We start from the raw sequence: 20,340 nt of genomic DNA on the forward strand, positions 1-20,340 counted from the left end.
TGAAGGCTATGCTTGAAGACGAAGTTGATTCTTTGAAAAAGAAAATTGAAGACGTCAAAAAGGCCCTAAGCACAGAGCAGGAAAACCACAGAAAGACAGCAGTGGACCGGCACAAAGTAAAAGCGGCACACAATCAGGCACTGGCTGAAAAGGTGGCGCTGGAAGAGAAACTGCGCTCCACAAAAAAGCAACGGGAAAGATTTATATCCAAAGTGAATTGGCTGGAGAAGAAAGAGCGCTACTTCCAAGAGGAATTGTGCCAGTGCGTTTTGTCCTTTGAAAAGGCATTTCCACATGAAGGTCACTTGAGAGGAAAAGAAAAGGTGGAATTTAGGGATATGTTCCACTACTTGAAAAATAAATACGTAGACGGAGTGGAAGGCACCCCCTTTGTTGGAACAACGAAGGAGTTTCTTGAAAAACAGCTGAACTGTCTACGTATCAGATGCAAGGATCTAGATGCAGCTTTACTAGATAAAACACGGGAGCTGGAATCATTTAAAAAGCAGTACAATGACATGGTAAAGTCTTCCGAGTACGCTTTATTCCGACAAAGAGAGGAGCTCATTGGACCAGTGAACCAGATTATCCAAAAGGCTGCCAATGAAGAAAAAGAGATAGGTCATCTAAAATCTAGAGTGAAAGACGCTCAACTCCAGCTTAAATTAGAAAAACAGAAAGGACAAAAGCTGGCATCGTTGGACCATAGAAGCATGATGGGGAGATGTTCTGAGGAGACTCCGTCTCAGATTAATCCTCGTCCACTTCCAGGGAAAACTACATTTATTCAGGTACGTCCAAGACACCCTGGCAGAAGTGCAGGTATGGCTTCCCCAGTGAATCCTCCTGTAGAGTCTCCATCAACACCACCTTTCCTCAATTCTGATGATGGATTACCACCAGTTGATTGTTAAAAATTAACTGCTAAAATAGGCCATTAGAAGTATACTTCATCTTGTCTCCCTATATCATGGGTGGGCATTCTCAGTCCACGAGGGCCGGTGTCCCTGCAGGTTTTAGATCTCACCTTGGCTCAACACACCTGAATCACATGATTAGTTCGTTACCAGGCCTCTGGAGAACTTCAGGACATGTTGAGGAGCTAATTTAGCCGTTTAAATCAGCTGTGTTGGTTCGAGGACACATCTAAAACCTGCAGGGACACCGGCCCTCGTGGACTGAGATTGCCCACCCACCCCCAACCGGTCGCAGCAGATGGCCGCCCCTTCTTGAGCCTGGTTCTGCCGGAGGTTTCTTCCTAAAGGGAGTTTTTCCTCCCCACTGTCGCCCAGTGCTTGCTCAAAGGGGATCATTGGATTGTTGGGGTTTTCTGGCTTTTACTGTAGTGTTTTTACCTTACAGTATAAAGCAGCTTGAGGAGACTGTTGTTTTGCCATGATGCAATATAGTATTAAATATGACTACATTTTAAAAACATCTATTATAGCATCAAAGTAAAACAAAAAAACTAAATGAAATGAATCAAAATGTCTAATCTGGCAAAACAAGAAAAGAAAAAAGGTTTCACCTTTAAATAAAAATCCAAATCACAAACACATTCTGATTTTTGTTGTGTGTGTTTTTTTGTGTATGTTGTCACGTATAAAATCGTTGCACTCTGTCTCGGTGTCTGCCCGGCCGGCTCCGCAAGGCTACATATGTTTATTGTGTTGCTGCTTTCTTCCACTCGTCATTCTGCCTGGGCGGAGCTCAGGCCCACGCACCTGTCTGCAATTACGCTGCAACGTGTCCTGTCTGTATGGAGACTGAGAGCTGCCAGAGTAATAATGTAGATACAGGCCTCTTTCTCCTTCTGCTGCTGTTCATGCTTTTATTCCATTGATGTTGCTATCATTTGTAAATATATTTATTTGCTCTTATTTTATCAATTTACTGTCGTTCATGTATTTAATCTTCTTTGTATTTAAATATGATTTTTTTTAAGTAATGCCGCGAGATGGACAGTTAAATAAAGGTTTCATTGAATTAAAAAAAAGATTTAAAGATGACTGGTGGCGGAAGCAGAGCACAGACTGTCTGTGAGAATCTATCGCCATCGTGTGGTGCAGAGATATATTGCCATTGAATTTAGACAACGAAAGCTTGGCTCACAGAGCAGCTGCAACACGAACAAAAAACATTAAATAGCAACATGATATATTATATTATATTATATTATATTATATTATATTATATTATATTATATTATATTATATTTATAGCTGTCGAAATTAACGCGTTAATTGCGATAATTAAATTTTGGAATTAATTACGTTAGAATATTTAACTATTTAGCGCAACACGCAGATAAGTCGCTCCCATAATTCCACTTGATTTGTTTACCGCGCCACTGAAAATGGAGAAGCAGGAAGCGGATGGCCTTCTGGATGGGGAATTTAAATACAAGAAGAACATAGATGGGACAATAAACAAACGCGTTGTAATTTGCACTCACTGTAGTAAAGAGTTTCAATTTCACCGTTCAAATTCGACCTTAAAATACCACCTTAATGCCAAACACGCGTTTGTCGGGGCAGCAGCTTCACCCGGCCTGCGTCAGACCACTCTTAGTGAACGCAGGCCACTCGGTAAGTCTTCTTTGGACAAACTGACCGACAATATAGCCAAATGGATAGCAAAGGACTGCAGACCGCTAAGCATTGTGGAGGACAAGGGCTTTGCGGATGTTTTAAAGGTTGCATCTCAGGACGCGTCCTACAAGCCCCCAGCGAGAAGCACAATAACAATTCGAATCCACGAACTGTATGAAACGGAGAAAAAGAAAAAAGAAGAGGCTTTAGTTCACACAGAATGCGTGGCTCTGACAGGAGACCACTGGACATCATTGAGTAATGACAATTACCTGGGAGTTACTGCGCATTTAATCACTGAAGCCTGGGGTCTGACATCCTTTGCGCTGACTATAATGAAAACGGAAGAGCGGCACTTTGCGGAGGCTTGTGCAGAGCAGTTCCAGACTGTTGCTCGCAGGTGGAGAATTGAGGAGAAGGTGACAACAGTAGGCACGGACAGTGCGCGCAATATGATCGCCACGGCTCGCATCATGCCATTCAATCACATGCCGTGTACCGCGCACATTCTACAGAGATGCATCACAGTGAGTCTCGCAGACAGTGGCTTTGTCACTGCGCTGGCCAAATGCCGCAAAATTGTTGGCCATTTTAAGCACAGCCCAGCAAACACAGCAGAGCTGAACGCAGAGCAGGTGTCACTGGGGCGCAAGCAGGAGCCGTTGGCCCAGGACGTGCCTACGCGCTGGAACTCCACGCTGGAGATGGTGAAGCGCTTGATCCGCAACCAAACTGCAGTAACCGCGACTCTGGATAAACAAAAGCATAAACTTGTCCTCCTGACGCCTCCAGAGTGGGACAAACTCCAGAGACTGGAGACACTTCTAGAGCCCTGCAGGTGAGCCTGTCATTGTGACCATAATTGTAGGTTTAGATTAAATGTATCAAACATACATCTTAAATCAGTTTTGTTATTATGAAAATGTCTTATTTAAAAAATAAATGAAATCAAATATTTTATTAATATTACCTAGTATTAAAAAGCTTTTTTTAATTTGCTGTCTTATCTCTCTCTCTCTCTCTGTGTGTGTGTGTGTGTGTGTGTGTGTGTGTGTGTGTGTGTGTGTGTGTGTGTGTGTGTGTGTGTGTATTCCACTGCAGATATGTGACTGAACTGCTGGGAGGAGAGGCCTACGTCTCCTGCTCTGTAGTTCTACCAGCCTTCTGCCACCTGCGCCGTGTCATGGAAGTAACTGATGAGGACCCTGCATATGTGGTGAGGTTTAAAGAGAAGTTTAAGGAAGACCTTGCTTCCCGCCAGGAACATACCAACTATGCATGGCTCCAGATCGCAACTGCACTGGACCCACGTTTTAAAGACCTACGCAGTGTGCCCAAGACTGACAGAGAAGCAGTGTGGACCACACTGGCAGGCATGCTGCATGAAGACTCTCCTAGAAGATCACACACTGCAGAAGAAGGTCCAGCCAAGAAGACTGCAACCCCCCCCCACTGTGCTTTGCCCTGATATCTGCAGTGTGAGGTTGGATCGCTCATTCTCATCCTCACACTGATGCCACTTATTTCGGTCTTTGTTTGACATAAAAGGGCATATTTGTCACTTTATTGCAACTATATTTGCACTCTTGAGCTCCTTCATTCACTGACTGATCATAAAGTTATTACTTGCGTTATGTATTCATCCGTTTGAACATAATTAATGAAGCCACATGTAATCACTAAAATTTGTATTTTGGGTACAATAAGAGAGTTTCAGATGGAATGCTGTTTTGTTTTGTTTAAATTTCACCAACTTGCTGATGCCCACGGTTGTGAGTGCGGCTTCTTGCTGTACATGGGTGGATGGTTGTAAATCACATCACAGATGCCAAAAACCTCTCAAACCAAGCCCCCTTGCCGGTGATGCTGTGCGCAACCTCGTGACGGAGTCAAGCATATTCAAAACACCCCCTCACCTCCCGTGTCAAACTCAAATGTCAGCCTATTTCATGTGTCACTTTTGGAGCAGTTGCCATCCCGACGAGCCATGGAGAAGTTCGTGTTTGTGTTATTTTACTTATTTGGTGTTCTGGTGTGTTTGGGCACCGGTCAGCACCATCGTGTTGAGCACGTGTTGGACCGTGGACACACCGGATTCAGTGGGAGAATAACGGTCAGGTGTACAGTTTACTGAGCACTGGGACTCAGTATCGTTTACCAGCACAGACACGGAGACGCGCTCAGCTTCTATTGAGAGCAAACAACCAAGTGAACCCTCCGGCTGCGTCCAGTAGACGAGACACACCGTCTGGGCCGGGAGCTTTCCGAGCATTCAGACTCTTAAACTGCTTCCTCGCATCTGCTTCATGAATATGAAGGGTTGTGGTGGGAGGAGGTGGTGTGAAATCCTCTTTTGTGTGGGGTGAGGAGGGGGGTGTTGTAAAAGTCCCCAAGAGCAATGATGAGAGAGTCCGGGAATGTCCGCTCCATGTGCAGTATCTGCTCCGCGAGTGCGCACTGAGCTGCCTGCGCATCCGCATCTGGCGGGATGTAAACAGCGGCCAAGATGAATGAAGCAAACTCCCGCGGAGAATAAAACGGTTTGCAGTGAATAAAAAGGTATTCCAGAGAGGAAGAGCAGTGCTGAGCAATCACTGTTACATCTGTGCACCAGCCACTATTAATGTAGAAGCAGACACGTCCACCTGTGGTCTTACCAGAGAGAGAGGCCTGCCGGTCCGCGCGCAGCAGATGAAAGCCCTCCAGCTTGAGCGCGCTGTCCGGGATGTCCTCACAGAGCCACGACTCCGTAAAACACAAGACACAGGAGGAGGCAACGTCTCTGTTCATGCTTCTCATCAGGGCCAGCTCGTCCATCTCATTCCTGAGTGAGCGTACGTTGGAAAGGAAGATCCCAGGAAGAGCAGTTCGCAGTCCGCGTCTCCTCAGACGCACGAGTGCGCCGGCTCGCTTTCCTCGCTTTCGGCGTCTCACTTTCCTGATCAGAGTCTGCAGTAAATCTGCCGCAGATGCGACAAATATTGGAAGTAAATCCACAGGTGTTGTAGTCCTGTAGTTAAGAAGCTCTTCTCTAGTGTAAGAATATCCAGAGGAGTGCCCAGACACAGAAGTTATGCACAAAAACAAAACAGAAGTAACGCACTGAAGCACCGGGGCATCCATACGCGGCGGCGCCATCTTGGAACAAGGGACTTGTCTTTGAAAGGTAGAGTGTTAATTACTAAAGCTGAAGGGATATCCCGATGAACATATGCTGCTCTCTCCTTACATCTGGATAAGAAAAGTAGTAAAGATATTGACCGTATGCTCTTTAATTTTATATGGAAAAACCGTACGCACTATATTAGAAAAACTGTTGTGATGAATAAGTACGAATCAGGTGGGCTTAACGTCTTAGACTTTTCTACTTTAAATAACACTTTCAAAATTAATTGGGCCAAACATTTTCTTAAAACCCTACCTCTATCTGGAACTTTATACCATACCACATTTTCTCTCGTTTTGGTGGCTTTACTTTTATTTGAAATTGTAATTACAATGTTGAGAAAGTCCCTGTAAAGCTTTCATCCTTCCATAAGCAGGTCCTCTTAGCGTGGACCCTCATTTATAAACACAACTTCTCACCTCACAAATACCTTATCTGGAACAACAGAGATATTTTATAGAAAAATAAATCACTTTTCCTGGAAACTTGGCTCCAAAATGGGATCCTATTGGTGGCTCAGCTGGTTAGTAAAGAGGGACAACTACTTACTTACAACGACTTTATTGCACTATATAATTTTCCAATCAGTGTTCCAGATATCAAGCGGAAGACAGTCTGGATGGTCCCCCATAAATATTTGATTGTAAATAAGGTGAAAGAAGTCTCTTTTAAAATTCGACATACATGTTATCCAGCCAGTCACTACATGGTCAAATTCAAAAGGGACATAAATACTAATTGTACTTTCTGTGGGGATCATCCAGAAACGGTGACACATCTTTTTTGGTACTGTTCTTTTACACAGAGATTCTGGAAGGAATTTAGCAGCTTTGTTATTGTCCATATTTTAAGGGAGTTTTCTTTACGATGGGAAAATGTTTTATTCTGTTTCTTTAAGTTCCCCAAGAAGTATGAGAAATGTTTTTTATGATAAATTTCTTAATACTTTTAGCTAAATTTTTTATCCATAAATGTAAGTTTACTAACAAAACACCATATTTCTGTCATTATTTTAAGGATGTGCACATGCACATACAATCAATATCAGACTGCACCAACAAAAAGGCTCTCACAACAATATATGTATGTGAATTTTTGCGTGTATTCTTATAATTGTTACCTTTTTCTTTCACCCTTGGCTTTTTGTGTTCATGTTCTGTTGTATACTTCATCTGTTCGTATGTTGTATACTCATTGTTTGTTAAATAAAGTTTTAAAAAAAAAAGACACGCTTTGTTTAGACCCCCAAAATCCTTTCCACGCCCACCCCCGTGACATCACGCTCCAAAGCCCTGTTACGTCACAGAACGTGGTGATGTCATAGTGACAGTCCTTTCATCCTTTGATGTTCAAGTCTATAAATAGAGGACAGCTGTCAAAGGGAATTCATTAAGCTATCGTTTTGTTGGAGTGATACAGCACATAAAAAAGCAGAAATGAGTTCGAAAGCTAACAAAGACAGAAATGTTAATTTCTCGAAAACAATGGTTAAAAAAAGTGAAAAAGAAAAAGAAACATATGCCAGACAGTTCGAGCAAAGACTGCAGCCAATGATCGACGAGGTTGAAAAGCTCAAAACTGAGCTTGACTACTTCAAAAACCTGCATACAGTCAATAAGAAACGGATCGAGGATCTAACAAAAGAAAACAATGAACTTTTGCAGAATAATAAGCTGCTGGGTTCGGTCTTGGATGACAGGACAAACATCGCAGACAGGTTGGACTCGATAAAAGATGACCACGAAGCTCTGGTAAAGTTCCGCGCAGAGACGGAGAAAACTCTGGCTGAGCTTAAAGAAAAACACGAGGACGAAGTCCAAGTCCTGCAAGGACTGCTGGAAACAGAGAAAGAAAAGGTGGCACGTCAGCAATTTCACAACAGCCAAGTTGTTGAATTATTATTGAAACGCCACAAAGAGGAAAAAAATAAGATGCAGCAGTTTTACCAGGAAAATACTAAAAAACTGGAAAACAAAGCAAATGCTGCAGACAGGAAGTTAGAAGAGGTGATCAACATGTATGACTCCAAAATAGAAAAGCTGCAGACGGCAGTAAAAAATAGTAGAGGTGTGACCGTCAATGCGGTTAAGGAACGCGAGGAAGAACGTCAATCCTCGCAGTGTTGGATTGACGGTGTTTTGTGGCATAATACACAGTTACAAGACGAAAATGAATTTATGGTTAAAAACATGAAAGAATTAACAGAGGAGAAAGGTCAAATGGGCAAAGTGATAGACGACCAAAAGGCCCAGAATATGGCGATCAAGCAGAAATGCCAGAGTAATATTAGAGCTCTGGCCTTGGAAAAGAAAATGAAGGCTATGCTTGAAGACGAAGTTGATTCTTTGAAAAAGAAAATTGAAGACGTCAAAAAGGCCCTAAGCACAGAGCAGGAAAACCACAGAAAGACAGCAGTGGACCGGCACAAAGTAAAAGCGGCACACAATCAGGCACTGGCTGAAAAGGTGGCGCTGGAAGAGAAACTGCGCTCCACAAAAAAGCAACGGGAAAGATTTATATCCAAAGTGAATTGGCTGGAGAAGAAAGAGCGCTACTTCCAAGAGGAATTGTGCCAGTGCGTTTTGTCCTTTGAAAAGGCATTTCCACATGCAGGTCACTTGAGAGGAAAAGAAAAGGTGGAATTTAGGGATATGTTCCACTACTTGAAAAAGAAATACGTAGACGGAGTGGAAGGCACCCCCTTTGTTGGAACAACGAAGGAGTTTCTTGAAAAACAGCTGAACTGTCTACGTACCAGATGCAAGGATCTAGATGCAGCTTTACTAGATAAAACACGGGAGCTGGAATCATTTAAAAAGCAGTACAATGATATGGTAAAGTCTTCCGAATACGCTTTATTCAAACAAAAACAGGAGCTCATTGGACCAGTGAACCAGATGATCAGAAAAGCTGGCAATGAAGAAAAAGAGATAGGTCATCTAAAATCTAGAGTGAAAGACGTTCAACTCCAGCTTAAATTAGAAAAACAGAAAGGACAAAAGCTCGCACCGTTGGTCCATAGAGGCGTGATGGGGAGATGTTATGGGGAGACTCCGACTCCGTCTCAGATCTTTCCACAGATTAAACCTCGTCCACCTCCAGTGCAAACTAAATTTATTCAAGTGGCTCCAAAACACCCTGGCAGACGAAGGCCTTCCCCAGAGTCTCCATCAACACCACCTTTCCTCAATTCTTATGATGTATTACCACCAATTGGAATAGGCCATTAGAAGTATACTTCATCTTGTCTCCCTCTATTCACAGAGCAGGAAAACCACAGAAAAGACAGCAGAATATGCATCTTCTTTTTGTTTTCATATTTTAATCTATATTTAATTGTTTTGTGGTTTGCAGTGTTTTGTGTTGTTTCACTTTAAATTTGTAAAAGGAAAAAGCTGAAAATTTAAATAGTTAAAAGTTGAAATGTGAATATTTGATTTTTGTATTATATGATTTATTTATTACATTTTATGTGAAGTGAATAAAAAGTATATTTACGGTTGCCCCTACAGACAAAGCACATACAAACTTCAAATCACGTATGAACTCTGAAGCACATACAAACTCCAAAACACGTAAAAACTCTGAAGCACGTAAAAACTCTGAAGCACGTAAAAACTCAAAACACGTACAAAAGACAACAGAAGTGCTCCAGGATGCTGGGCGCAGTGTTGAGCTTTTGTTACCTAGTGGCTACACAAGCCAGCAAGTACCAACGACCGGATTTGGTGTGTGGTAGTAACAGGTAAATGAACTTTTTTTTTTAATTATTTGGATATATATGAGTGCGTGTGTATAAATACACAAACAATACACACATGCTTTTAATTGTGTAATTTAAGTGATCTAGTAGCTCTGCTTTGGAAGTTCAGTTCATGCTAGAAATGTGTTTTGAAGTTTGTACGTGTTTTGTCTCTAGGGGCCACCGCATATATTTATATATAAACATATATGAATAAAACCACTTTTTTTTACGCTAGTAATTCCTTTTGTGCATAATTTTATATTATTGTTAATAATAAATTAATTAAAGCAACAAAACAACCCGAAGAGCCGGTTTGGAGCCGAAAGAGCCGGCTCTTTTTAGTGAGCCCAACCAAAAGAGCCGGATCTCTAAAAAGAGCCGGAAATCCCATCGCTATTAGGGTGGGTTAGGTTAGGGGAATGGAAATTCCTCCCTGCACAAGGAGGGCAGGAGTAGGTGCACGCTCCGCACCATGACCCTTCCCGAGACCCGCCATCCCATCTACCGTATCCGGCAATCCCCAGGTCCGAATTGAGGTAAGTACCGTCCTTTTCTTTTTCAGGTTCAGGTAAGTACCAAATTATGTTTAATTTTACCAAAGTTGTGTTTTATTTGTCCTGTTTTTTTAGGTTTCTAACTGTGTTTTAATAAAATTTGATTTCTCAATGAATTTAGTCTGTGTCATTTTTAATTCCAATTTTTAGGCTTTTAAACTGTTTTTATCCATAAATTATCCAATTTTTAGGTTATAAATTTATGATATTCCAATTTTTAGGCCAGTAAATCAATATGTAAATGAAAAAAACATCAAAAGAAACCCCCCCCCCCCCAAAAATAACAAACTAAAACAACAAGCAAAAACACTTTTTAGCGCTGACGCATGGCTGTAGCTACATTTCGGCTGGGCTGTGCCTTCTTCAGGGTGTGCACATGCGTCGCTGGCCAAATTAAAATGAAGAAACTCTTCTCTGCCCCTCCTTTTATAGTGTGCTGTGTCTCCTCCCACTCTTGGGATTTCTGTTTTATTGGGGGTTTTTTTGTTCAGTATCTTTAATGTTTGTCCTGTGTTAGCTTAGGCTTTTTTTGTTTTTATTATTTTTCTGGCACCTCCTTCTGTAATGTCTTTTCCATTATCCATCCTTATTTTTCTATTGTTATGGCACCCCCTTCTTATTTGTCCTTTCCGTTAATTTTTTCGTGATTTTGTTCCTTTCCTGTGATTGTCCTATTCGTCCTGCTCTGTCCTTGTTATGAGATCCTCCGTGACCTTTTGTGCTATGTTGCGTTTTATTGTGTTGTCAAGTGGAATTTGTGCACACTTTCCCGAGGTTTCTTCCCATCATCTGGCACCTGGGAGTTTTTCCTTGTCTTCCTAGAGAGCCAGCTTGGCCTGGGTCAGGAGCTCTATCACAGCAAAACAACAAAAAAAAGACTTTTATGAAAGAACGACTTGAATTTTGTGTTATTTAAAAACACGTATTTAATTATTATTCAGTGTTGTGTGTGATAGCAAACTGCCAGCCTTAAACCTGAAAAAAACTCACGATTTTATAGAACTAGACAATGCATTTCCTGAAGAAAATTTCAATGTAATGATTATTTATTAATACGTTTTGTATTCAGTATTTAGTTTTATAAAGTAAATGCTGACCACACAAGTTTCCTTCTGGATTAATAAAGTTTTAAAAAATATCTGTAAAGTGTTATGAAATATAAAAATGTTTTTGTTGAGAATATGTCCACACAAAATAATTAAATAGGGCATTTTCTGTTATTTAACAGAGGTTTTCTGTTTTATAATTACACTGCAGTTTGGACGACGAGCTTCTGGAACGTTTTTAGGCATTTGTTCACATTTTGCAATTTAAGCCCCAAGAAACATAAAGATTTTATTATTTTATTCCAGCAGCACTCCATTATCATGTACACTGTAAAATCTAACATTGTGTTTAATTAAAAAAATGTAAGGATATACTAAACTCAATTTTTATCAGTTTGTTTAAATAAGTTACCAGTAGTTTTTATTCAAAAAGCTGATCAACCCAGTTTATTTGAGTTGTCTTGAATTGGAAAAACTAAGTAAGCTAGAAATTTTGCTTCTCAGTGCAGGCTTTTAAAAGATATGGTTTGAAAATGCCATGTCACTGCTATCCTCCTCACTTTGCACAGATCAGTCTGCATGTTCATGGCACCCACATTTTTTTATTGCATTAGTTTGAGCAAACCTGGGTTCAGATGGAGCAGCTTGAGCTCAAGAGATAATTTCTGTGATTTTTTGCGTGATACTCTGGCTTGGAAGTAAACTGTTTTTGTACCTTCTTTCAGTTTAGAACCAGGTTTTGAACTTGCTAGCTAGCCAGCTTGTTAGCCTAGCATTAGCCTAGCGTTGCTGCTGCTTCTCAGCTCATGTTACGTAGAAAATTAACCCCAAGTGAAAAAGATAAGCGCAAAATCACAGACAGACAGTACGCAAAATGCCTATGTCCTGTTGTGTTTACGGATGCTCCAGTAGGTCGACCAGAGAAACTGATAAACGGTATTTTAGGGTACCAAAAATAGCCCAACGAAGAGGAGAAAAATGGAAAATTCTAACCGAAAAACGTAGGAAAAAATGGATTTTAAATTTACGTTTACAGTTGGGAGGAGCAGAGTCTGCCAATGCCCGTGTCTGCAGCGACCACTTCGTCAGAGGTAATGTTATGTTTGCAAACGAACTTATTAGCATTAGGTTGTCGTTAAATTCTCGTTTACTTAGTGCTTTTAAGTTAGTAGTCTAATATTGACTTGATTGGGACTATAGGCTGCCCAAGTGCTTTGGATGACGACGAGTCGGAGGACTGGGCTCCGACGGTCAATCTCGGCTACGAACGAAAACCCAGATCGGAATCAGTTCTCAAACGAGAGAAAAGAATGAAGCTTAAGGCAGAACAGCATCGATGTGCAGAGGCGATTTTGGATATGCAACAGACGGCTGAGAGCCCGGATTTGAGCCTAGTGACAGTGGAGAACCCCGAACTGCAGCTTCCAGCTGAGAATCCACAACCAGAAGACTTCAGTGTGAATGAGACATTCACTTATCCAGGTAAGATATTGTGCTGAGATGTAAAACAAACAAGAATCATGTCAAAGAGAAAAAGATGCCATTATCTGTAATGATTATGGTCCAAGTTACATATTACATGTTTGTGATTTTTTTTAATCACAGAGTAAATCCATACCATTTTATTCAGAAAAAAAGAAAAAGTGGCACTTATTACCGTCAGGCACACACCACAGGTTTTTGTACACTGCTATGGTTCTTATATTGCCAGATTCCAGACAGTCTCCTTTCACAGATAAGTAAAGATATCCGTAATGTAAGGTTTCTGTGGTGAGAAACATATAAATATATTTTTTGTTTAGACGCAACATGTTTTTTTGTTGATTAAAAAAAATAATTACATTAAATTAACATAGTGAATTAAACACATTACACCAGATTCTAATAGCCCACTAAAAAAACTCCTACAGTGAAAATGAGTAAAAATTGAGGTTGCCTCTATTATGCTGATTATGCTCCCCCACTGTTATATTGCAGGCTGTGCGGATGCTGGATGCCAGACAGAGCTGACGATGGATGACATCGAGAAGATGGAGGATGTTTTGAGACAGAACACAGCAGAGCTGGTTGATCTTCGGAGCAAGGCTCTGGACACACAGTTCAGCCAGGAGGCTTTTGAAAAAAATGAAGACAAGACAAAGTTCTACACAGGGCTCCCCAACTTCTTAGTTTTAATTCAGATTTTTGAACTGTGCGAGCCCTATATCACCTCGGGACCTATGTCTTTGTTGTCCAAATTTGAACAATTCATACTAGTTTTGCTGAGGCTGAGACTAAATCTGCCCCTGAAAGATTTAGCTTTCAGGTTCAATATTTCTCTGTCCACTGCTTCTAGAGTTTGGCATAAAGTAATTGACATACTTCATAAAAGGTTAGAGTTCCTAATTGAGTGGCCAGAGCGACATGTTCTTCAAGCTACGATGCCACTGAGTTTCAGACAGGCATTTGGATGTAAAGTGGCTGTGATTGTTGATTGCTTTGAAGTCTTTATTGAGAGACCATCTAATCTTCTTGCACAAGCTCAAACTTGGTCCAACTACAAGCACCATCACACTGTAAAATTTTTGATTGGTGTTGCCCCCCAAGGCTACGTCACTTACATATCTTCTGCCTGGGGAGGGAGAGTTAGCGATAAGCAGATCACAATAGAGAGTGGCCTCCTAAATAACTTGTTACCTGGAGATATTGTCCTTGCAGATCGTGGGTTCAATATTGGCGATAATGTGGGGTTTTACTGTGCTTCACTACAGACACCGGCATTCACTAAAGGGAGAAAACAGCTGTCAGCCTATGAAGTGGCAGAGACAAGGAAAATAGCCAATTTGCGTATCCATGTTGAGCGAGTCATAGGTTTAGTCAGGAGGAAATATCAAATTCTGCAGAGCAGGGCTATGCCAATAGAGAACATGTCCACAAAGCCAGGTGAGACACATGCATTGATCGACAAGATTGGGGTAATTTGTTGTGCCTTATCAAATCTCTCCGAGTCTGTTGTCCCACTGGAGTAAGGGGGGTGGGTGGTAATCAATCAGTTAAAAAAAATTAAATGTCTTGTCACTGTCACGGCTCACAGAAGGGGGTGGAGAGGAAGAGTAGTGTCCAGTATCTGCTGCTTGGCTCTGGTGATAAGTAGAACAGGGTAGAGTAATAGTAGTACCTAAGTCCTGACTCCTGATTAGTCTGTAAATGTTTTCAAATGAAATATTTTTCTCCAACTGTCAAATTGTGCTGGCAGTTTGTACAGTATTATACTGTGAGATGGATTGCAATCTATTTTGTTTATTTGTTTAAAAGTCTAATCTTGTAAATAAACCACCAATGTATTATTATGCTGCCTCAATAGCATTTAATCATTGTGTAGTGTTACACAACACTTAAATGACACAATTAAATGTACAATAAAATTAAATGACAATTTGTGCTCTAATGCTACGTCAGAGCAAATACAATAGCCAGAACTCATGACTACCATCAGGTCATAACAATATTCAAAATGTCATTATGTTGTCGTCCTTTTATCACATTACACATGTATGTTTGTAACTTGCTGTCCCAGTATTTCTGGGAGTATACTGTTTCTAAAAAAACACTCAACTTTAGGAATCGCATCATCCCAAAACTCAAGGTCAGGCAAAATCCTTTCAACAAATATGTCATTGCGGTTCCACACAACAAAGTCACAGTACTCTGCATTTGCAATGTGAAGCTGTAAAAAAAGTTACGTTTTTACTGTAACACCACAAACATTTTTAACAAAATATCTTCATAACTTGAAATGCAAATAGAAATTTTTAATTTAAAAATGTATCCACAAGTTTTGCAAACAACAAAGTTACATGCAATCTTTTACCTAAAAATGCAGCAAAGGCTAAAACCGGTGTTTGTGAAACCACGTTAATGACACCGTGTACAACCATTGGAGATGTGAGCAGGACAGACAGATCAATTGATGGAAAAGTGTGGACTTTATACTAGTTTTTAAATTGTGTTGATAGGCCACGTAAAACCAGAGTTATGCTAAAAATATATGCAATGTTTGTTTTTCTTCCTGAATACTATCGCTGTTTATATTTACTGCAAAAAGAAACAGTAAAAACTGCGTTTTATAAGGAAAACGTTCAAAAGCCTGTGAGCAAAAATCAAACCATTGAAATGTGAGAGATTTGAGACATTTAGCGCAAAACTTGTGTAGTGTAGTCAATAGTTTTGTTGTGTGTGTCAGAACAATGAGGCGACTGTTGAATGTTACAGGTGTTACAGGAGTGATACATCTCCTGTTGTTCTCCTTTATCTCATAGTGGACAGAAATTCCTCAAGTCATGCACGGCTCAGCTGGCTGCAGTGTTCACGCACATCTTCAACCTTTCCCTCTCTCTGTCTGTAGTCCCAGCCTGCTTCAAAATGGCCACCATCGTCCCTGTACCCAAATCCTCCACCATCTCCTCATTGAACGACTGGCGACCTGTAGCCCTGACCCCCATCGTAAGCAAATGCTTCGAGAAGCTGGTCAGGGACTTCATCTGTTCTGCACTACCCGACTCACTGGACCCTCTACAGTTCGCATACCGCCACAACAGGTCCACTGATGATGCCATAGCCCTGACACTACATACTGCCCTGTCACACCTGGAGAAGAGAGACACGTATGTGAGAATGCAGTTTGTAGATTACAGCTCAGCATTCAATACCATCGTTCCCTCGAAGCTGGACAGGAAACTGCAGGATCTAGGACTGAGCAGCTCCCTCTGCAGCTGGATCCTTAGCTTCCTGTCTGACAGACGCCAAGTGGTCAGAATGGGCAGCATCACCTCATCCCCCATCACACTGAACACTGGTGCTCCACAGGGGTGTGTACTGAGCCTTCTCCTGTACTCACTCTACACCTACGACTGCACGGCCACTAACAACTCCAACATCATTGTGAAGTTTGCGGACGACACTACAGTGGTGGGTCTTATCACCAACAGTGATGAGACGGCTTACAGGGAGGAGGTCAGCGCCCTGACCCACTGGTGTCAAGACAACCATCTCACACTCAACGTCGCAAAGACAAAGGAGTTGATAGTGGACTTCTGGAGGTGCAGAGAAGTACACACCCCCATCACCATCAACAGCGCTGCTGTGGAGAGAGTGAGCAGCTTCCGGTTCCTTGGTGTACATCTGGCTGAGGATCTTACGTGGTCAGTACACACAAACAAAACAGTGAAGAAGGCGCAGCAGCGCCTCTTCTTTCTCAGGAGACTGAAAAGATTCGGCATGAGCCCCCGCATCCTCAGGACCTTCTATCACTGTGCCATTGAGAGCATCCTCACTGGATGCATCACCACCTGGTATGGCAACAGCACCGCCTACAACTGCAAAGCTCTCCAGCGAGTAGTGCGGTGCTCTGAACGGATAATTGGAGGTGAGCTTCCCTCCCTCCAAGACATCTACAGGAAGCAGTGCCTGAGGAAAGCGGGGAGGATCATCAAGGACTCCAGTCACCCCAGCCATAAACTGTTCAGACTGCTTCCATCAGGAAGGAGGTTCTGCAGCATCCGGTCCCGTACCAGCAGACTGAGAGACAGCTTCTTCCATCAGGCCATCAGACTGCTGAACACTTCATAGACACCTCAGCTTCACTACTGGAACTTTAACATTATGCACTCCATACTGTACAGTAACGCCACTGTTTTGCACATGTCTCAACTCTGTATATTTTTATATATTTTATTTATTGTTGACTCTATTTAATTTGTAAAATATGTGTACACACACACACACACACACACACACACACACACACACACACACACGTAGAAAAATATTTAGTATACACATCCAGAAATGCATATACTATTATATATTGTACATATATTTATTAGTTTCAGATGTAGCCATTCTTGTATTTTGCTTGTTTACATTATTGTATTTTGCACAACTCTGTTGCTTGTGAAGCTCGCACACAAGAATTTCACTCACATGTGCTGTACCAATGTACCTGCACATGTGATGTGACAATAAAAGTGATTTGATTTGATTTTGATTTGAAATTATTTTTGGAGTGGCACAAATAATTTGTGTGGCATCAAATTTGATGCAGAACAGCTGATTGTTCTGTAAATAGTTTGAAATGTTTATTTAAAAAAACGCCTTGGCTGCATTTTAAGTAAACAGCTGCAAAAAACTTTGTTTGCATAGATCAGTTACTTTTTTGAAGACGTAATTATATAATTAATTGCCCAACATTGGTCATTATATACTGTATTTTGCAGACAGAGAGTTACAGGACTCTCTCCCAGACCACAGACTCATACTCATAATACAAGTCAGAGCTTTTTTTTTTTTCTTTTTTTTTTTAAAAAAGAAAGTTGCGTTTTCAAAATTGGAGTTCAAGTTATTTTTACTTCCAATAGTGTTAACATACTACACAGGTCATGAACAAGATTTTTTTTTGAATTTTTGTTGTAAGTGGGCTAAAGGAGTTAATTAAAAAAAAGTCTAACATAAATTTAAATGTTGTAATTTGATTATTTTAATAAACCATGTAACTTGGATGGATTCAATGCTGACGTGACCACAGTGCACACGCCTGCTGTTGCTCACAGTGGTCCAAGGGACCGCTCAGAGAGTTTGTGTGTTCGCTCAGACACATGAAAAATTAGAGGGAACATTGGACCCAAGCTTCGCCCCCACAACAGGGTCCTCAACCGTCCTGGAAGAAAGTCTAGTGTGGTATTCTACTGATCAACTGAGCATGCCACCTTTCCCAGTTTGTGTCCATAAACCTCTTTGTGTGCTCCCCTGTTGATCTTCTCTCATTCCTACACTGCTCTTTTGATGGTCATGTGATCTGTACACCTAAATACAGCCCAGTTATTGTTGTTGTTCACACCTGACGCCTGGGCTCATAAGTTGTCCTCAATATCTTGCATTTCCATCCCCCGTTTCTGACTCCCTGCCATCTGTCTTCTCCTTGATATTCTTCTATAATGAAACCTGCAATCATTGCAATCACCAATGAGTCAGCTGAATGGCTAGCTTATCACTTTAACTGAAACACTGTTCAGTCTCAACTTTGCAGTTACTATTTTCATCATTTATGTTACAAGCATTTGTAAGTGCAATTTGTTTGGAGGCACAATCGTCTGATTTTTGTGTGTGACAACATTTCTGCATCTCAAGAACGGTTTAGTTTGGACTACTTGCACAATTTTGCGCTTTAAACTGACCTGCAGTTTGGTTTGGCTAAAAACTTCAGAGCAGACATTTGCCCAAATTTCTGGGCGCTTTCTTGGGTCAGCACAGCTTCTCAGTTTAATATATGAAGTGCCAGATCTTTTTGCATGTCCACTTAATTTCAGAATTTAAGAAACAATCCATGTGACTGAGGCCTGGTATCAGCTTGGCATCCTTTCATCTCTCTAGCCTTTTAGTTAATTATGCCTTACTAAAAACATGTAAAACAGAGAGCACAATCTGTGATTAGGTATTGAAACAGCTGTTTACTCCCCAGATGTTTGTGTCCTCAAAGAAATTCCATTTTGATTTATGTGAATGTATTGTGCAGGTACTTTCTCTGCTTCGCCCTCATTGCTTGCTTTATCTGAGAACATAATCTGCCTTCTTTTAGCTTGGGGTAGGCCTCAGTTTATGTTTTAAATTAAAACGCTTGAAGACAAAGTGAACTCTGGACAAGCGTGCGACCTAACTGAAGTCCAGGTGGGCTTGTTGATAATCACATTTTCACACTCATCTCGGGGCAGACCTGTGGTGTTCTGGTGCCAACCTGTCCCCTCCGTTTTTTGAGTGCCCCCCCCCCACATATAAAAAGAGACGGTTTATTTTATAATATTTTAGACAACAGCATATAAAACACCATTTGCTTGCACTTGTGTGTGTGTGTGTGTGTAAAAACTGAGATGTTCAGAGGTCTTGCTTCATGGTATCGAGCAGCTCACACAAAACAGGGTCTTTGTATTTTAATGTAGGTGCTGATGTAAACCACAATTTTCAGCAAACATCTATCAGGTCATTGCACTTTTCTTTATTTTTAAAGCTTAAGTATGCGTACATGGGATATATTAAAAACTGACAAGCTGTTTGAACATATGATGTGAAATCACTTAATTAACCTGCTGGATTTGCTAAAAGTTAAAATATTTATACTACTTTGGCTAATGGGTTTTGCACATTACTCTTAGCTTAGTAAGTGGCTATTAGTGAGGGTCATGATAATCAATTCAATTGCGTAATGGGCTGACTAAGTATTTCCAGACTAAGAGAAAAAGTCAGTGAACATATCCGTTGGTTTAGGTGTAGGCTTAATCCATTTCTGAGAAAACTGAAGAGCATAAGTGACGTTCTTACTTCGATTCGTCCAAATTCATGTGAGTTCCAGTCTGTTCAGCCTGTTTCTGTGTAGCACCAAGCAGTAGACCTAAACCTGGATGTGCTTCTGGGTTCTGCCTCTAATGAAAACAGACGAGTGTAAAATGCAACCATTGTTTGTAGTTTGCTGCCACCTACTGAGTGAAAAAAGAACTGAAGCTGTAAAAAGCAAACACGTTACAATAAAGTTGCTCCTAAATTCCTAATGATAGGCTTTATTTTGTTTCAGTTTCAGCTCACCATTCAGCTCATCAGACTGTTTTCCCTTTACATTTTGATATAATAATGATGGATTGCATTTATATAGCACTTTTCTAGGCACCCAAAGTGCTTTACAATTCCACTATTCATTCACTCTCATATTCACACACTGGTGGAGGCATCCCCAGAGCCACGGTCGCCCCATAATAGCTTTTTTGTACTACTGATACACATATTGTTAATTAATTACTGCCTTTTTCTTCCATTAGAGTAATATTTTCTTGAGCTGTGTAACTGGATTTGTTCAAATATTGTCCTTCAAGAGAAGGACATTTGCTCTCAACTCTTTCCTTGTTGAAATGTTATTCCAAGGAAGTGAGTTTCCTACAGGGTATGGAGGGTTAGTATGTGTTAATGATTTCAGTGTCATGCAGGGGAAAGTAGCATTCAGTGGAAGCTTCTCGGTGATTGTTTTAAATCCAAATGTGACCCTTATTTGTGGCGCATGTTAGCATACAGTCAGCTCAGGAGTTAGTATCAGTCATGTGGTTGTAAAATGAGTAAAAACAACCTCAGATTATCACATATTGACTACATCTATGTTTATGTAGCAAAAGTTGAGTCAAAATGCAGAAGCAGTATGTGAAAAACTATACTGTTACTGTTT

The 20,340-nt window shown here is 40.9% G+C and overlaps 1 protein-coding gene across 1 annotated transcript; it reads left to right on the top strand.

The window, feature by feature from the left end:
* Nucleotides 1-11,225: 11,225 nt before the first annotated feature.
* On the top strand, nt 11,226-16,007 carry LOC146575214 (uncharacterized). The gene is made up of 3 exons (XM_085269837.1): nt 11,226-12,193; nt 12,303-12,584; nt 13,080-16,007. Exons 1-3 carry the CDS (start codon nt 11,977-11,979, stop codon nt 14,108-14,110), a joined length of 1,530 nt encoding a protein of 509 aa, XP_085125963.1. The 5' UTR covers nt 11,226-11,976; the 3' UTR covers nt 14,111-16,007.
* Nucleotides 16,008-20,340: the final 4,333 nt, after the last annotated feature.

The sequence above is a fragment of the Mchenga conophoros genome, linkage group LG4, assembly GCF_057382185.1.
Source record: "Mchenga conophoros isolate Kocher_MC1m ecotype Shallow Benthic linkage group LG4, M_conophoros_male_GT1.1, whole genome shotgun sequence".
Lineage (NCBI taxonomy): Eukaryota > Metazoa > Chordata > Actinopteri > Cichliformes > Cichlidae > Mchenga > Mchenga conophoros.

Excerpts from the sequence above, each read along its gene's own strand:
- LOC146575214 (XM_085269837.1), top strand. The coding sequence starts at position 11,977 with ATGCCTATGTCCTGTTGTGTTTACGGATGCTCCAGTAGGTCGACCAGA. Across the intron at positions 12,194-12,302 it reads CAGCGACCACTTCGTCAGAG|GCTGCCCAAGTGCTTTGGAT; the intron begins GTAATGTTATGT and ends TTGGGACTATAG. Across the intron at positions 12,585-13,079 it reads TGAGACATTCACTTATCCAG|GCTGTGCGGATGCTGGATGC; the intron begins GTAAGATATTGT and ends GTTATATTGCAG.